Here is a 16,908-nt window from a genome sequence, read left to right on the forward strand (position 1 = left end):
GTTATGTGCATCGCTATTAAACATTACGATAAAGTCATACCTAGTATAAACTGATTTGAATTCTCATACGACTTTATCAGATACATCGCAAAAAAGGAAGATGATGTGCGATGAAAATTGTCCCTCCGTCGTACATTTATACGATAGTAACTTAAAATAGTACTTTATACGATGCAAAGTGTGCATTCTTATTTGCTCCTGCTACCTTTATGACAATATACTTTATTTATCATACATTTCGGAAGTCTCTAATTTGGATAAATGAAAACTGGACCTCCAACACAGGAACCGCTTACAAACGTTCCCTTTGGCAAAGCACATCTGTTGCTTCAAACCACAACAACCATCCAGCCGGAAATTCACAAATAAATATATTTTCCCTAATGCAATCAATTAGGAACAAAAAGCGAAACGACAAACCGATCGCCCAAATGGGACCACTTAATCGCAGGATTGCGCGTTATTGTTGGGGCCAGTGTTTTTTTTTTTCGCCGGCTACTACTAAATTGCAATTTGATTAAAACGGACAGCATATGTTGGCGATATTGGTGGGATCGATGCATCCGGAGCTGTAGCAAACCAGCGAGTACTTGACACAGTTGTCAGGTCCGTTCACGTTCAGCGCAACATCCACTACGTTGGGCGGGACCGGTGATTCCTCGGCGGATGGGCTGTCTCTGGAAGTGGACGATGCCGAATTGGAGTCCTGTTTTGTGTCCGGAGAGGCATGGATCGAATTGATGGTGGCGAGAAAGCAAAAAACTAAGCATAAGCGACCAGTTTTTCCAGTGCGATGGATGCAGTTTTGTTTGATATGATTGTGAATCAAATAAATGCGAGAGGACATGTGTGACGCTGTGTTTGATGAATGGAAATGATTGACTTTGATGTCTGCTGCTATCCAGGTGCAACATATTTTCGATAGGAGGATTTAAATTGACCGTTCATGGTTCATATTTCTACTACATATTTAACAATTTTCTGTAAAACTGACAAACTTGGTGGTGTAATGGCTGCCGCTTCTGAATCGTTTATTAGTTTCTCTTGTTCCTGTAGTCTTTCAAGTTCCTATCATTCTTGTAGTTCCTCAGGTCGTCCATGTTTCTCCAGTTTCTCTGGTTCTTCTAATTTATCATGTCTATTTAGTTCTTTTAAATCTTCTTGTTCCTCTAATTCCTTAAGCTCGTTCAGTTTATCCAGTTCCTTTAGTTTCTCTAGTCCGTCGATTCTTCTAGCTCCCCATATTTCCTCTTGTTCATCTAGTTAACCTAGTTTACGGAGTTCTTTAAGTTCCTTCTTTTTTGCTCTATTGTTCCTGTGAATAATTTCTCTAGGTGCTCTGATTCTTCTAGTTCTGCATGCTCCTAAAGATCCTTTAATTAATCTAGTTTTTAGATTTTTTTCCCTCTATGTCCTGTAATTTATCTAGTGCATCTAGTTGCTCAAGATCGTCAAGTTCCTCTAGCTCTTGAGAATACTCCTTGCCAAGGTGAAGATGCTGTGGCGAACGGTTTTGAACATATGTACATTCCTTCCCTTTCCCGATGACCATAATGAAGTGGTCGTAGCTGTTATTGACGATTGAAATGCTGAGGTCTCGAATTGTACACATTGGTTAGTTAGTCGCAAACCTAATTCATGTGTACGGCTATCTAAAAATGACACGGTGAAGGCTAGATATTACGTAATTTAGATCCCATTAAACCTCTGCCAAGCAACTCCGATTTCTACCTCCCTGTGGTACCGGCTGTGAGCAAGCAACCTTAGAGAAGATCGGGTAACCAATCCAAGTGAGAAATTTAGTCGTAGGATGACAGGGAAAGGGAATGCACACTGGAGAAAAACCAAAGAAAACCAGCAAAAAAATATATATTTTCTGACGCAGTTGAGTGCAAATTGCCAACAAAGACATTTCCGCTTGGAAAATTCTGAATAATCGAATGGAACCAGTGTCGATCACCGGAACACACTATATGTGTCGCTGGACCTCACAGATAAAAATAATGAGATTTACACGTCATGTATGTAAACTTCATATTAGTCATGTTAACTTAAGTGTAAGGTGATTTACATGATATTTCATGTAAATTTGCGTTATATGTTATGTAAACATTAAGAGTCATGCTGAAATACATGATTTATAATGGAAGTTTACATTATATTTTATGAGTTTTACATGATATTTCATGTAAACTTCTGTGATATCCCACGCTCCAAACATGTGCATCATATGCCACAGAGATTTACACTCTTTTTTCGATCTGTGCTCCTATAGAGTCGATTTATCATCGGATTCTTGATTTTCCATATTATTTGATGCGCTTTGCTAGTATTTTTCATACAATTTATTGAAATTACACATTTTCTCTGACATACACTGAGGAGATTTTTCGTATAATTATTATGTGTGAAACTACATGTTTTTTTTTTTGTAATTTGGCATCACCTTTAAAAATCATGTTCGGAAACATAAATTTTATGAATTTTAACACAAATGAAATTTATGCGTCAGATCAAATGAAATTTATTAGCATGGTAAATAAAATTTATGTTTGAGATTTATAACATTTATGCATAAGCGGTATAAAACAATTATGTTTCAATTTTACATAAAAAATCATACATCTAACCATAAACAAACAAAAACAAACAATTTTAATCAAATATTATTCTTTTATTGAAACAAAATGAAAAGCAACACAGCATCATAATTGTACTATTTCTTCATTCCCCGCTGCAAGTTACAGTTATGATGCATTCACGGTGTCATTTCGGCTTAGGTTCCAACCTCGGTTCGAACTGCTGGGGAAAAGGCCGGGGAAGGATCTTGTTGTTTCTCACAACCGTCGTTCCAGGGAATACTGTGAGTGAACGACGCGACGTTTCACAACTACTTGATCCTGTGTATTTGTGTAAAAGATGTTGCCTCATGTGAAGGGTATGATTCTAAAAATTGAAAAATGAAATCCACTAGAGAAAAAGAAGAACATCAATACTAAATTTTTCCAATTACCGGTTCTTGAAGAGAAAAAAGTCCGCAGTCGAAAAGCGTCTCTGGATATGGCCCAATAGCGGTGAGCTGCGCGTTCGTCTCAACACAAACGACAAGCTTGGAGAAGTAGGCAGCCGACGGTGGAACCGGAGCGGATTAAAAACGCTACGAAAAATCCCTAATTCGTTGACTGGTGGCGCTTCCACTGGATTCCGACCTTCCAATCCATAGCCGCTTCGATAATTGACCTCAGCTTATCCTCCAAAGCTGGAGCAAACTTGCCGGCCTATGCATGACGATTTTCTGAAAATTATTGAAAATGTTCATATGATGGCATAAAATTATGCACAAATTACCTTTATCTTGGAAACTGTAGCGTTCACGGATTTTTCAACCGTTGCAACTTTGTTTGAAATCGTGTCTAAACCAATCATTAAAATTATAAGTGAACTTCTATAATTTTTAACTAGGGGAAATTACCTATTCTCGGCCGTTTTGTTTTCTTCGTCTTTGGGGGTTTTTTGAAACTTATTGAACTCAGAGTTGGTCTCAAATCCTTCCCAACTTAGCTGAATTATATGGCCAAGTTTCAGGCCATTTGGCTGACAAAAACCCCCCATGACGAAGAGAACAAACCTGCCGATAATACCCATTGTCACCCTATAACGAAGTCTCTTATAACTGTTTTGTTTGCGCAAACATGAATGATATAGAGTCGAACATACTGCTTATAAACACACTCATACAGTATAAAAAGTTCGATTTAATGTTTATAGTCACACACATAAAAATAATACTTCGAGAGTCTTATGAATTATAAGGTTGACAACTACATAAACTTTAACTTTGGATTTTATTTCGGTGTATGAATCTATTTAGGTGTACACATACAAAATATTTGATAATTTAGATTTTTATGTCGACTAAAAGAGATAGTTTTTCCGTATATCGTCGATTTCCACACAGATCGAAAAAAGAGTGTAAAGTTCTGTTACATATGATGCACATAATTGGAGCGTGGGATATCACAGAAGTTTACATGACATATCATGTAAAATTCATGAAACATCATGTAAACTTCCATTATATGTCATGTAATTCAGCATGACTCTGACTTTTTACATGACATATAACGTAAATTTACACGATATATCATGTAAACTATCATAACATTAAGTTTACATTATTAAAATTAAGTTTACATGACGTGTAAATGTCATTATTTTTATCTTTGCATACAAACATTTAAAATTTTGTCATATTCGGCTTAGAAATTCAATATTTTAAACACTTGAGTTATATATATCCAAAACCACTCAATATAATGAATGTGTCTTTATACACTCAAACCTCCATTTAGGTAGGATCCATTTAGGTAAAATCTATTTAGGTCCCTCCATTTAGGTAACGTTACCTAAATAGAATTTGATTGTGTTCAGATCAGTTGGAGTACTTAAGATTAGGTATAAGATTGGTTTATGGGAAAGAAGTAGTGAGTGGTGTTAGGGGGTGGGTATGGGGGAGGGCGGATGCAATGTTGCCCCCCCCCCCCCTTCCATGCAGTGTTGAAAAGTGTTAGTATCCAGCGTCATATCCAGCTGAAATTGAGATAATCAACCATCCTTCCATCATTCAATTGATATCAGCTTCAGCATTGATGACGTCAAACCCGACATCAACCTATCATTCACCTGTTTTTATTTTGGCCACCAAACCCAAAATAGACCCAACAGTATTTCGATGTTGGTCCAACAATGGCCCAACATACGATAAAAATTGACCCGACTTTGACCCGACATTCAATAATTTTTCAGTCTGGCGGAATTTTGCAGGGTTTTCGCAAGGTTTTTCGTGTTTCGTGCCCAGCTAGTCATTTGAATGACAATTCTGATCTAAGATCCTCCAAAACCCCCGAAAACGCCCCTGAAGCCCCTCCCCTCCTGAAACTCCTTGAAAGCCATCTGAAACTCTGCATGATCTCCTTTAAATCTCTAGTAACTCTCCCTTGTTGAACTTCGTTGCAACCTTGTAATCCATTTAGCTAATAAACTGAATCCATTTAGGTAATGAATCCATTTAGGTAAAAATTCTATTTAGGCAGTCCCGACTCATTACCTAAATGGAGGTTTTGGTGTATCAACTTTGTTTTAGTCCATTTTAAGTTTTCCATTTGAAACTAAGTGACACGGTAAAGCCTGGGTGATTCGCGCAATACAGATCCTTTTGAGATCACTACACAGCTCGAAAAGATAGTGTAAATTTATGTGACATATAATGCACATAATTGGAGCGTGGAATTTCACAGAAGTTTACATGACATATCATGAAATATAATGTAAACTTCCATTATATGTCATGTAATTCAGCATGACTCAGAGTTTTTACATGGCATATGACACAAATTTACATGAAATATAATGTATACCATCGTAACTGGAAATTTACATGACTAAAATGAAGTTTATATGACGTATAAACCTTTTTATTTTTATCTGTGTAGCCTCTGCCCAGCAATTACCTCCTCTACCTCCTCGTGGTACCGGCCGCAAACTTCGAGCAACCGTAGGAAAGATCGGGTAACCTACCCCAGTGGGAACTTTGGTCGTAGGCTCATAGGGAAGGCTCAGGTTTGCTTCGGCAAACCTGAGCTTCTGTTCTCCATGTCAGGGGCGGCTGATCAACGTCCGAGTGCCAGGGAAGGACTGTAAGCCCAACTATGCACTAAGGTCCTCCGGAAAGTAGGGGGTTGGTGTCAGGCCCTATGAGCCAGCCGTAAAAAGCCATTGTAACGGAAAATCTCGTTGCATATCACATTAGCCTGGTACACGGATTATATGGGAAAATACAAAAAATGGAAAAACTCAAGTTCCTGTATACTTTTTAAGTTTTACTCTGGTCCCATATCAACTGTGCAAAATTTCAGATCGATCGGAAAAACTATATTTTAGCGCCCGCCATTCTTAGTTTTTCATACGATTTACTATGGGGAAATTTTACTCCCGCAAAGAAAAATCGCTAGGAGTCACCCCTAGATCCCTAAAAATAAGTCGACGAATGATTTCTGTAGAATACTTTACTAGAAATCAGACCTTCGTAGACAGCAAATCGATGCGACGTTCGTGGAAAAAATTGTAAGGCCTCACCCGATCGATAAAATAACGAGATTTTATTATTTATTGTTATTCCTTACATGTTAAACAGCTTTTGCATGCCATTCGGTTTTCAGTCAATAACTTTTTCCACACGCCTCAGATCGCTTTGCGGTCTTCGGAGGGTTGTTTCCTCGTAAAATTTCCAACAGAAATCATTCATCGATTTATTTTTAGGGGTTAAGGGGCAACCTGTGGCGATTTTCTTTGAAACAGTGATTTTCCCCATACTAAATCGTATGAAAACTTAAAATGGCTGGCGCTAAAATATAGTTTCTCCGATCGATCTGAAATTTTGCACAGTTGATAGGGGACCAAAATGGAACCCAAAAAGTGTACAGGAGTAAAATGTCTTTTTGTGTCTCACGCTAATATCACATCTTCCATATTTCTATTCTGAAGCTTCAAGGTCTCACCATTAAATTGTGAGGTGACGCAATTGCTTGTATATATGTTTTGTTTATGCTCATAGTTGCATGGAATACATCACTTACCAAAGTGAATCCTGCTCTTTGTAACTCTCCATACCTTTCTACTAACAAAAAACTCCTTCCCGTGACAATTGTGGAGGGCACAGTAGTTTACACAACCTTTAGTAGCAACGGTTGTCAAACTAACTTTCCTTCCCTTCCCCGGTTGACCGTAAAGACGTGGCCAGCGCCGTTATTGATCCAATAAAGTTAGAGTTCTCGGAACGTGTAAATTGAGAAGTTTGTGCTAATCCCAAGCCTATTCTGTTGGTTCTCTGCGCAATTCCGCTAGCTCTGGTCAATCACAGAGTAGCAACTACGAAGTGTACGGTCACCAATGATCATGCTCATGCCAATAACGAAATCTTCTGGAACTGAAGTTACCATAATTTAAAAATTATGAATGCGCCCATTTTTTCGCTTCTCAAAACAAAATTTAATTGTGTAACTGTCGTTGTAGATAAAGGAAAATATCAATCCAAAGACCAGAAAGTTTATGGATCTATGACGAAAGTAACGCGGATAAAACTTCTGATTTTTTTCTTCTGAATATTTTTCAGGAACTCTGGAACGAGAATTCACCTAAGAGATACCTCCAGGAACTCCTGAAGAAAGTTTTTATTAACATTTGTGCAGGAATCATCGAAAAATGTCTCAAAAAACTCTACAACATGTTCCTCCAGCCGTTTGTTCAGATATTTCTCCAAATTTTCCTCTAAAAATAAATTGATTTTTAAACAGATTGAAGAGGAGGTCCTCTAGCAATTACTTCAGATGTTTCATCAAAGACTTCTCCAGTCTGGGGGGTAAGATACTAGTTTTTCCAAGCCGAAATATAATAAAATATAAAAGACGAAAAAACCTGGTAACACAAGCAAATGCTTGGCCGTTTTTTTTTCAGTGGATATACCGACTTTCTATGGTACATTCCGACTTTTTCAGGTTGTGAAAACTTGTGTCGTGTTGCCTGGCTCAAGTTATTACTTTAGTATTTCTTCAAGTGATTCCTGTAAGAAATTCTCCAGGTATTCAACCCAAAATTCCCTATCGATTCATCAAAACTTCAGGCTATTTTTGATATGGAGGCTTTCTGAAATTTATGTTGGAGTTCCTCGAGAGATTTCTCTGTAAATTTCACAAGGGTTCTGAAAAAAAACATCTCAGGAGATTCTTTTAGAAGTTCCTAATCTGTAGGGTTTTATTAAAATGAATTATTTCTTTAAAGGGAGGATCCTTCTGGAATCCTTTCATGATACATCCATCAATTCTTTATTTTTTTTCCTGGTGTTTTTTCAGGAATGTCTCAAGAAATTATTCTTGAAATTACTGCAGAGCATTCTTCAGTTCCTCCGGAGATTTCATAAAATAACAATTCCTAAAGATTTTTTTTGTAATTCCTTTATGAATACTTTCAGATTTGTTTTATATGTCTGCCTCTAAATTCTCCTCCGCAAATTCGTCTTGGCTCTAAGGATTACTTCAGAAATTTCTTCAGGTTTTTATACTAATACCTTTCAATCATTTAGCAAAAAAAAATCAAGAATTCCTCCAGGATCTGTAACTGTAATTTCTGCACGAATTAATATAGAAATATTTTCAAGAATTCATTCAGGAAATACAATTCTGATCGAGCAAGTGGTAGGTGGATGGCTCGATTCCGTACGGCAAAGACATTAAATTCACAATAGTTCACATATTTATTTACGTAAAAACAACATACAAAAAGAACGTGTCAAACTAGGTCTACGTTGTGTTACTGATTATTAATTGTAGTGGTTGATGATGGTAGGGCTCTGCACCGGTAACGTTTTGCCCGAACAAATTCTTTCGGAATTCTTTCGAAATTTCTTGTAATTTCATAAAATATTTCTGTAAAAATCTGAAAGAATTTCTAGAGGAATTTCCAAAGTAATCTCAACGATATTTTTCATGGAATTTCAAGAGAAATTCCAATGAAACTTTCTAGATATTTCTTCTGTTACCTCTTATGAAATTTTCAAGAAAATCTAGATGAATTTTTGGAAAAAGTCATGGAAAAATTTCCGCTTGCTTGCTTGCTGACATTCATGAGGAAATCCTTAAACTATTGAAAGACGCCAGTAGAAGTTTTTAAAGGAATCCGTAGAAGAATTTCTGATGGAGTCTTTGGAATATTTTTTTTAAAATAAATCTTCAATGTTGAAATCACTCTACATTTTATCTTCAAACATTTTTGGAGGAATATCTGAAAGAAAACCAGGAAAATTCCTGAAGGAATCCTAGAAGGGGCTGCTGAAGAAATTTTTGGAGAAATATTTAGAAATGTTCAGAAAAATTCAGGAAGAAATCCCTTACCAAAATTCATGGAGGGATTTCTCAAACAATTCCCGGAGGAATTTGTAAACGTATTTTAAAAGGAATCCCTGAAAGAATGTCTGGAGACACTCTTATAAAAATTCATAGTCAAATCTTATGATAAATTTCCAAAAAACTATCTGTAGAAGTTTCTACGTATTATTTCTGAAGAAATTTCAAAATTTCTTAACGAATTCTTGTATCAATTCCTAAAGGTATATTTGGTTCAAATCCTGGAGAAATTTCTAAGAAAAATACATGTAGGAATACCTGGAGGAACTTCTAAAGAAATATTTGTATGAGTTTCTGCAGAAATCTCTCGAGAAATGCCTGATAGAATCACTGAAAAAACATGAAAGAGCTTCTGAAGTAGACATTCCTGCGGGAATATGCAATATAATAGTCGGAGACATTTTTGAAGAAATATCTGGATAAATCTTTCAAAAAAATACATGTTAGGGTAAAAACACTATAATTCGCCCCCCTAAAATTATGCTCTATTATTATCTTTATTATCGAGATTTTCAGCCAGGGGCTGGTTCATCTCCGAATTATGCTCTAATAGCCACTTCATACATAAAAATGGGATTTGTATGGAGGGGGCGAAGTCTAGTGCTTTTACCCTACTGATTACGCATTACTGATAGAATCCCTGGAAGATTTTTTTTTTTTTTTGAAGAAACCGCTGGAATGATTTCTGGAAGAAATACTGGAGGAACCCCTGGATACCCCGAAGGCATTCCTGGGAAAATTTTTATGAAACCCCTGGAGAGTTCAACATAAAAAATCCCAATAAATATTCTAAATACACAAGAAAAATCCCTATAATCTCTTGCCGAGTTTTTGATGGATTCCTTGAAAGAAGAAATTATTGAAAAAATGTGAAGAAATCACTTCAGATATGTTCGAAGGAAGCCTAGAAAAAAATTACTGAAATATCGCTGACAGAATGATGTAGATGGAATTCCTGAAAGAATCCTGTGCTTGTTTACAGGTTACTGGAACTGGTCCGTTTCCTCGTGTTTCATAATGAATACTTGTGAAAGTCTTATTTTTAAGCTATAACTATACATATTTCATAATGCGTTTTTATGTACAGTCGGTGACAAAAGTAAGTCATCGAATGCTGTTTTTTCATACAAAATTAGAGCATTTTTGAATGTTGTATCTTGTCTTCTTACCACCCTCTGAAACTTGTTTTTGCTCCCTGTCGGAATGGAATTAAATCCCGGCAAACTAAAATTCGTTAATGTACGGTACCGGCGACCGCCACGGTTCAATCTACAGTGACTGAAGCAACCGACTTCACTTCTGCATTCGCACAGAATCTCGAGGCAGCATTGCCGGACGAAAACAAGTTCGTGATGTAAAAGCAGCCACCAACATGAAAGTCGAGAGCTCCAACGGCAACGTGGAGAATAGTCGGCGGAACGATCGAATCCACGAGGTGTTCAAAACATAGAGCGATATAAAATAACGCGGAACCAGCATACTCACATTTCTCGGGAGAAAAAACGATGCCTGGAAAAAGCGGAGTGTGAAGAAATGGACCTGCAGTGACGATCTCATGTGACACGGAAATTCAACCAGAAGCTTAACGCATCCCGCAACGGCTTCATGCCGCGAGCCGTAATATACATACATACAAGGATAAGGAAAGGAGATCAAGGCAACGGACAACGTAGTCGAGGACAAAAACTGATCCAACTCCCATGCTGAGGAAGCTAAAGATACCATTCCACAATGGTCCACGATTTACGAGGAAAGATGCATTCAGCGCCTTCAAATGATTTTCTAGATTAATATGGATCTCTACAAAGTTGTTCCTTAAAATAAGATCCTCTTTTCAAGATACATGAAAATTAGGGTGGTCCATATTTTCAAAGAAGTTAGTATCCAATCTTTTTTATTTGCAAGAATAACTGTTTACATTCTTTGGGAAAGTTGTGGATCTATCAATTCTGAGCAAGTTTGCTGAAGACACTTTTTAAGTAGCTTTAAAATTGACCGATCAAGAGGTATTTTTCTGAATAAGTTAGGGTGGTTCAATAAAACCCGGTTTTCTGGCGTTAACTTTTTCAGTTTCGATTTTTTATTAAAGTTGCCCAAGAAACACTTGTAGAGCATTTGAAGACGCGTCTTTTCGTGCTCTGAGATGGTCGTTATCTTTTTTGTTCAAAAGTTACATGCGTTTTTCTTTAAAAATCATAGTTTTTTTTTAAAAGGTGTTATGACGGGTTGGGGCAAACATAAAAAATATCTTTTGCCCGCATTCCAAAGAAGAAATGTTGTTATAAAACATATCAAAAAATTGGAGGGGTGTTATTTTTGTAACTCAAGTGAAAAATAGGGTCTGGGACCATTTGGGCAGGAGCACCTATTTTGGGCACTTGCTGCTACAACTCAGTCAATTTCAAACCGATTGACTTGAATTTTTGTACATGGCTAGATACTGTGCCTAGTTCATCGTGTCTCAAAAATCAAGTCAATCGGTTGAAAATTGACTGAGTTATAGCAGCAAGTGCCCAAAATAGGTGCTCCTGCCCAAATGGTCCCAGACCCTACTTGAAAAGTGCCTATTTTTTCTAGAAAATCATCAATATCTTTTGAATGGAATGGCGTAGCAACATTCTCAGCACACGAAAATGCGCGTTTTCGAAAGCTCTAAAAGTGGTTCTTAGGCGACTTTGACGAGAAATTTGAAACAAAAAAGATAAAGCAATGAAACGATTTGTTCTAGCGCCACCCTATGAAAACTATGGGAAAATGCTCCAAATTAGGTCAAAACAGTTTGAACGCTTTATCTTTTTTGCTTCAAATTTCTCATCAAAGTTGTCTAAGAACCATTTTTAGAGCTCTAAAAAACGCACATTTTCGTGCATTGAGAATGTTGCTACGTTATTCCATTCAAAAGATATTGATGATTTTCTAGAAAAAAATAGACACTTTTCAAGTTTTTTTCACTTGTGTTACAAAAATAACACCCCTCCAATTTTTTGATATGTTTTATAACAACATTTCTTCTTTTAAATGCAGGCAAAAGATATTTTTAATGTTTGCCCCAACCCGTCATAACACCTTTAAAAAAAACTATGATTTTTAAAGAAAAACGCATGTAACTTTTGAACAGAAAAGATAACGACCATCTCAGCGCACGAAACGAATGCTCTACAAGTGTTTCTTGGGCGACTTTGATGAAAAATCGAAACTGAAAAAGTTATCGCCAGAAAACCGGTTTTTCTTGAACCATTCTAAGCTTATTCAGAAAAATACCTCTAGACCGGTCAATTTTAAAGTTACATAAAAAGTGTCTTCAGCAAACTTACTCAAAATTGATAGATCTACAACTTTCCCAAAGAATGAAAACAGTTATTCTTGCAAATAAAAAAGTTTGGATACCAACTTCTTTGAAAATATGGACCACCCTAATTTTCATGCCCATTGAAAAGTGGGTCATATCATTAGAAACAACTTTGTAGAAGACCATCATATATATAAAAGCCCAGAGTTGTCTGTCCTTCCGTCACGCTTTGAAATGTTTCATTGAAATGTTTCACCTTAGTTGTATCACTTTAGAAATAATAAGAAGAACTTTTTTGGAATGATCTGGAACATGAATATTCTAAAAATTCCCATAACTTTCTGGAAGTTATTGAAAGCTTCAGAAAAAAAGAAGAAGAAGGTTCTAGAATTTTCCGGAGTAATAAATTTCTTAAATATTTAAGACCTTCTAGAAGTTTCTGGACGCTCCAGAAGAAAAATACAATATTATGAAACATCTTTCTTCTTCTTTTTCTTGGCATAACGTCCCAATTGGAACAAAGCATGCTTCTCAGCTTAATTTTGTTGTAATTATTGAAAAATTCAGAAAAAAAGAACGTTCTAGAATGTTCTGAATTATAAAACTACTTCAATTTTCGAGAACTTCCCGGAAGACTCTGGAAGTTCTCTTACCCTCAGTATAATTTTGCTTGATACCCACGAGTTTACTGCTCGGCTGTATGCGCTCCGAACATTAATTCACGGTGACTGAAATGAAATGAGAAATTCGTAGTTCCTGAGAAGCTTCTAGAAGTTTCTTACCATTTCATAGATCAGAACCCTGTAACAGTTAAAGGTGTATACATGGAAGTATACTTTCTGGCGTTTTTCATTTCTGAATACATGATAGTATACCTTCTGGCGCTTCTGATGAGTCCATTGCAATGTTTCACATATTTACAATGGCTTCTGAAGAAACTGCTGGGAATTGTTATTCCAGAATGCTCAAGAATCTCCTTGAGAGGGATGACCATTTTCTAAATCTAAATTAAGGAGATCAAAAACGGCATATCATTCCAAGTGCTGCCTATCTGTCCTCCCGTCACGCTTAGCAAAGTTTGTCTGAAATATTTCACGTATATTTCGGTGAGGCCAGCATGATAAGATCTGCGTGTTCGAGATTGAAGTCGAATCGAAGTCGAAGAATTGAATTCGAAGAAACTCCTTTTCTATCAGAACGTCAATGTAATTCGAGAGGTTTCTATTTCAAATATAAAGATATTTTTCTAACTTTTCTGGGCAAAGAGGAAAAAGCAGAAGAGAAGAACAATATTCTAGAACATTGTGTATTACCCGGAGAGATGAAAATACTATTTATACAAATGCTCAAGAGTTTTCCAAGCATAATGAAAATTCTCTGCTTGGCATACAATAAAAAAAAAACTTCACCATGAAGAAAAATAAGTTTCTGGAACATCCTAGAATATTATTTGAAGGAATCAATATGCTTTTCTTCATTATTGGAAGAAATTTTCCGGAACTACAACAAGGAAAAGAATATATTCTAGGACATATTTCGAAGGAAGGACAGGCGTATTTCAAAACTTTCCATAATAAATTAAATATTCGTAAACTTTTTGTTTCGAATTGAAAGAAATTTCTGAAACTTTCTTGAGCGAAGAAGTTGGAGAAGAGGAACGAGAAGAAGATAAAGATACGCATATTGTAGAACATTTTCTGATTCAGGATATTCTAAAAATGTTCGTGAATTTTTGATAAATAATGGAACATTTAGAAGCTTTCTGTTTCTAATTCTAAAAAATTAGGAACATTCCTGTGAGAATCAGGAGACGAAATCGAAGATTCATAAACATTCTCGAACATTCTTCGTAGGAATCAAACCAATAACATACATGTTCAAGGATTTTTCACGAATAATAGCATATTTGAAAACTTTCTGTTTAGAATTCGGAGAAGTTTTTTGAGCCTTACATTGCAAAGAGATTAAGAAGAAGGAAATTCTAGAACACTTCAGAGGAATAAATATGGTTTCTGAATTAAGTTGTAGATAAGCAAAAAATGCATACCTACCAACATTTTTAAGCCATCGTCATAATTCTCGGGATTGTGAAAACGTGGCTAGCCACGTCGGGTCAGCTAGTATTTGCATAAAAACTCATTTGAAGGCGTTGAATGCATCTTTCCTCGTAAATCTGGTTCGTGGACCACTGTGCATTCATCAGCTCAAAACCAAACAAAGCAGCTGGTAAAGATTATATTGCAGCAGAACACATCAAGAAAGACCCAGAAGAGTTGGCTCACTAGTTGATAGTCAGGATAGGTCATGGATCTGGAAGCCGAACAGCTATCGCATTGGAAAGAAGAGGTAATCTGCCTCATTCACATGAAACGCGAAATTAATTATGTATGTAGGTCATCTAAAAATATGAATTTGGATTTCATGATGGAAAGAGACCTCAATTTTGAATTATTAGAACAAGAGATTTTTCCACGATGTGACATATTAAATTAACATTGCTGCCAACACGCTTCGCCCGCCTGTCAAAGTGACATCTTGTTGCAGCAGAACTTCTTCCAATTGCTCGTTTCAATTTCAAATCAATCACTTTGACCCAGTAAATTGAGCAGTAAAGAATCAATTCCTTAAAATCGGCTCTGCGGAATAAAGTCACAGCAGACTGGTCGTCTTCCACTTCCTTGCCACTTTCCCCCAAGCAGAAATCGCGCCACGCCAGCTAATGATAATTGCTGTTCGCTTATTCCATCGGCGTCGTTGCGAGAGGAAGGAAATTGAAAAACGATATCGTTAATTTTCCGCCCTCGTTTTTCCTCATGGGTGCATTCATATTATCATCGCTCTTTCTTGCTGGCCTCCCGCACCCGCACTCATTGCCGGATCCGGGGGTCGAGTCTGTCACACAGTATGGGCACTGCATAGTAGGGCAGCACGTTTACGGAACTCCGGCACAGATTGAGCACATCTCGTTGAGCTCGTTGTCGCCTTCGGGCGGTATACGCCTCAAATGAAACATGGAGGAAAATTTATCCCCAGATTGTTTCTTTTGAGTGATGGCTTCTGCGGTGGCGGTGTCACGCTTCATGAAAAGATTTCATATTTAACAGTAAATGATTATGTTCTTCAACACACAAAGCACCCAGTGGAAATTTCCGTTAGACGAGAGTTTTCTCCGACTGGAACTCTGAATTGGAATCGAACCAACACGTTGAGGCTTACGAAGCACCTAGACGACTGACACTAATTTACTGGCTAGTTTGTGGATATCTTTGCGGGGGTAGAAGCATGTGCGGACTATCATACCACGGGAGACTGCAAAGTTTACGCATCGCTGGCCGTTATCATTCGATACGGCGTGCAGGCTGTTTCGTCCGATTACCGGTCAGTACATTTCGTCCCTTCCTACCTGCGCGTTCATGTCGCCGACAACGATTTTCACGTCACGCGGCGGACAATCATCGTATGTATGTTTGCTCTAACCGCGCGTGAACGCTTCTTTCTCGTCATCAGGTCTCCCTTCGTGTGGGCAGTGCACGTTGGTGATGCTGTAGTTGAAGAAACGGTCGTTAACTCTCAATACGTACATTCTTGCGATGATCGGTTGCCTCCCGATCACACGTTGTCGCAATCTTGCGCAACACTATAAACCCTGTTCCCAGTTCATTGGTGGTGCCACAGCTTAATTAGAAGGTAGCCGGCTGATGCCCGCTTTTCAACACTTTCTGTCCAGTCCAACGAAATTCCTGCAACGCCACGATGTCGAAGTTGCGGGGGTGTAGTTCGTCGTAAATTATCCTGTCACATCCTGCGAAACCTAGTGACTTGCAATTCCATGTTCCAAGTTGCCAATAGAAGTCCTTTTTCGTCGCGTGGGTCTTTGCCGACTGTATCGAGTCGTATTTCTCCTAAGTTATTGGTAACGGGGATTTTCACGGGTGGCTTATTGGGCCTACGCCAACACGCCAACACTCCTGTCTCACCAGAGGGCCATCGTGCCAGTTCTGTTTAGCGTCCCAACCAACACTGGGATGACCACGCTGATGGGGCCACCAGCTTGGATCTTGCTGGGTGTGATGCAGCATTTCTTACTCAGCCGGTGGATGCCAGAACAGACGCTGTTTGAGCCGCACCTCCTTGGTAAACAGACGCTCGGGTCCTACCTCTTCAATCTAGCTGAAGTCAGAAGTATAACAGTGCCCAGGCTGCACTATCAGCTAAGCACACAACTCTTAGCTGGCGGTATTTGTCCTCGCTTGACCCGTGGAAGCATGAGGTAGGAACTTGTGAGGACCAGAGATATGTTGGACGCTCTCCTTATCGACTCACCGTTTCGCAACCCAAGAACTACGACCTAGGTCTCTACTCACCCAACCTCAATTGACTATGTGCTGCCAGTGGCGAATTCGGTTTAGGGTCTCCAAGAACTCCCTTGAGTATGAGTCTGTGATCATAACTAGGTAGCTTGCGCTGTATTATGAATACGGTTTATACTCACATAGGCGCATAGATATATGTTTTAGCAATTCTCCCAGGGAGCAAGTTGACGAAATTGTGTAATTTTTGATGGATTCTAAATGTTTTGCGATAAAGAGTTAGATAATGAAATAGGCAATTACTTTTTTGGCTTTTTGAATCCTACGCCAATTGCATCAGAATCACATATAT

The 16,908-nt window shown here is 37.8% G+C and overlaps 1 protein-coding gene across 2 annotated transcripts in view; it reads right to left on the reverse strand.

The window, feature by feature from the left end:
- The window catches only part of LOC109425679 (uncharacterized), a 58,829-nt gene that overhangs the window by 1,319 nt on the left and 40,602 nt on the right, over window positions 1-16,908 (reverse strand). Inside the window, exon 3 of one of the 2 annotated variants that reach the window (XM_029878838.2) lies at window positions 203-706. The exons of the other annotated variant lie outside the window; for it this stretch is intronic. Within the exon in view, the coding sequence (XP_029734698.2) occupies window positions 518-706 (189 nt within the window). The 3' untranslated portion in view covers window positions 203-517. Of the gene's footprint in view, window positions 1-202; window positions 707-16,908 lie in introns of those variants that run through there. 2 annotated transcript variants of the gene reach the window in all.

Source organism: Aedes albopictus, chromosome 2, assembly GCF_035046485.1.
Source record: "Aedes albopictus strain Foshan chromosome 2, AalbF5, whole genome shotgun sequence".
Lineage (NCBI taxonomy): Eukaryota > Metazoa > Arthropoda > Insecta > Diptera > Culicidae > Aedes > Aedes albopictus.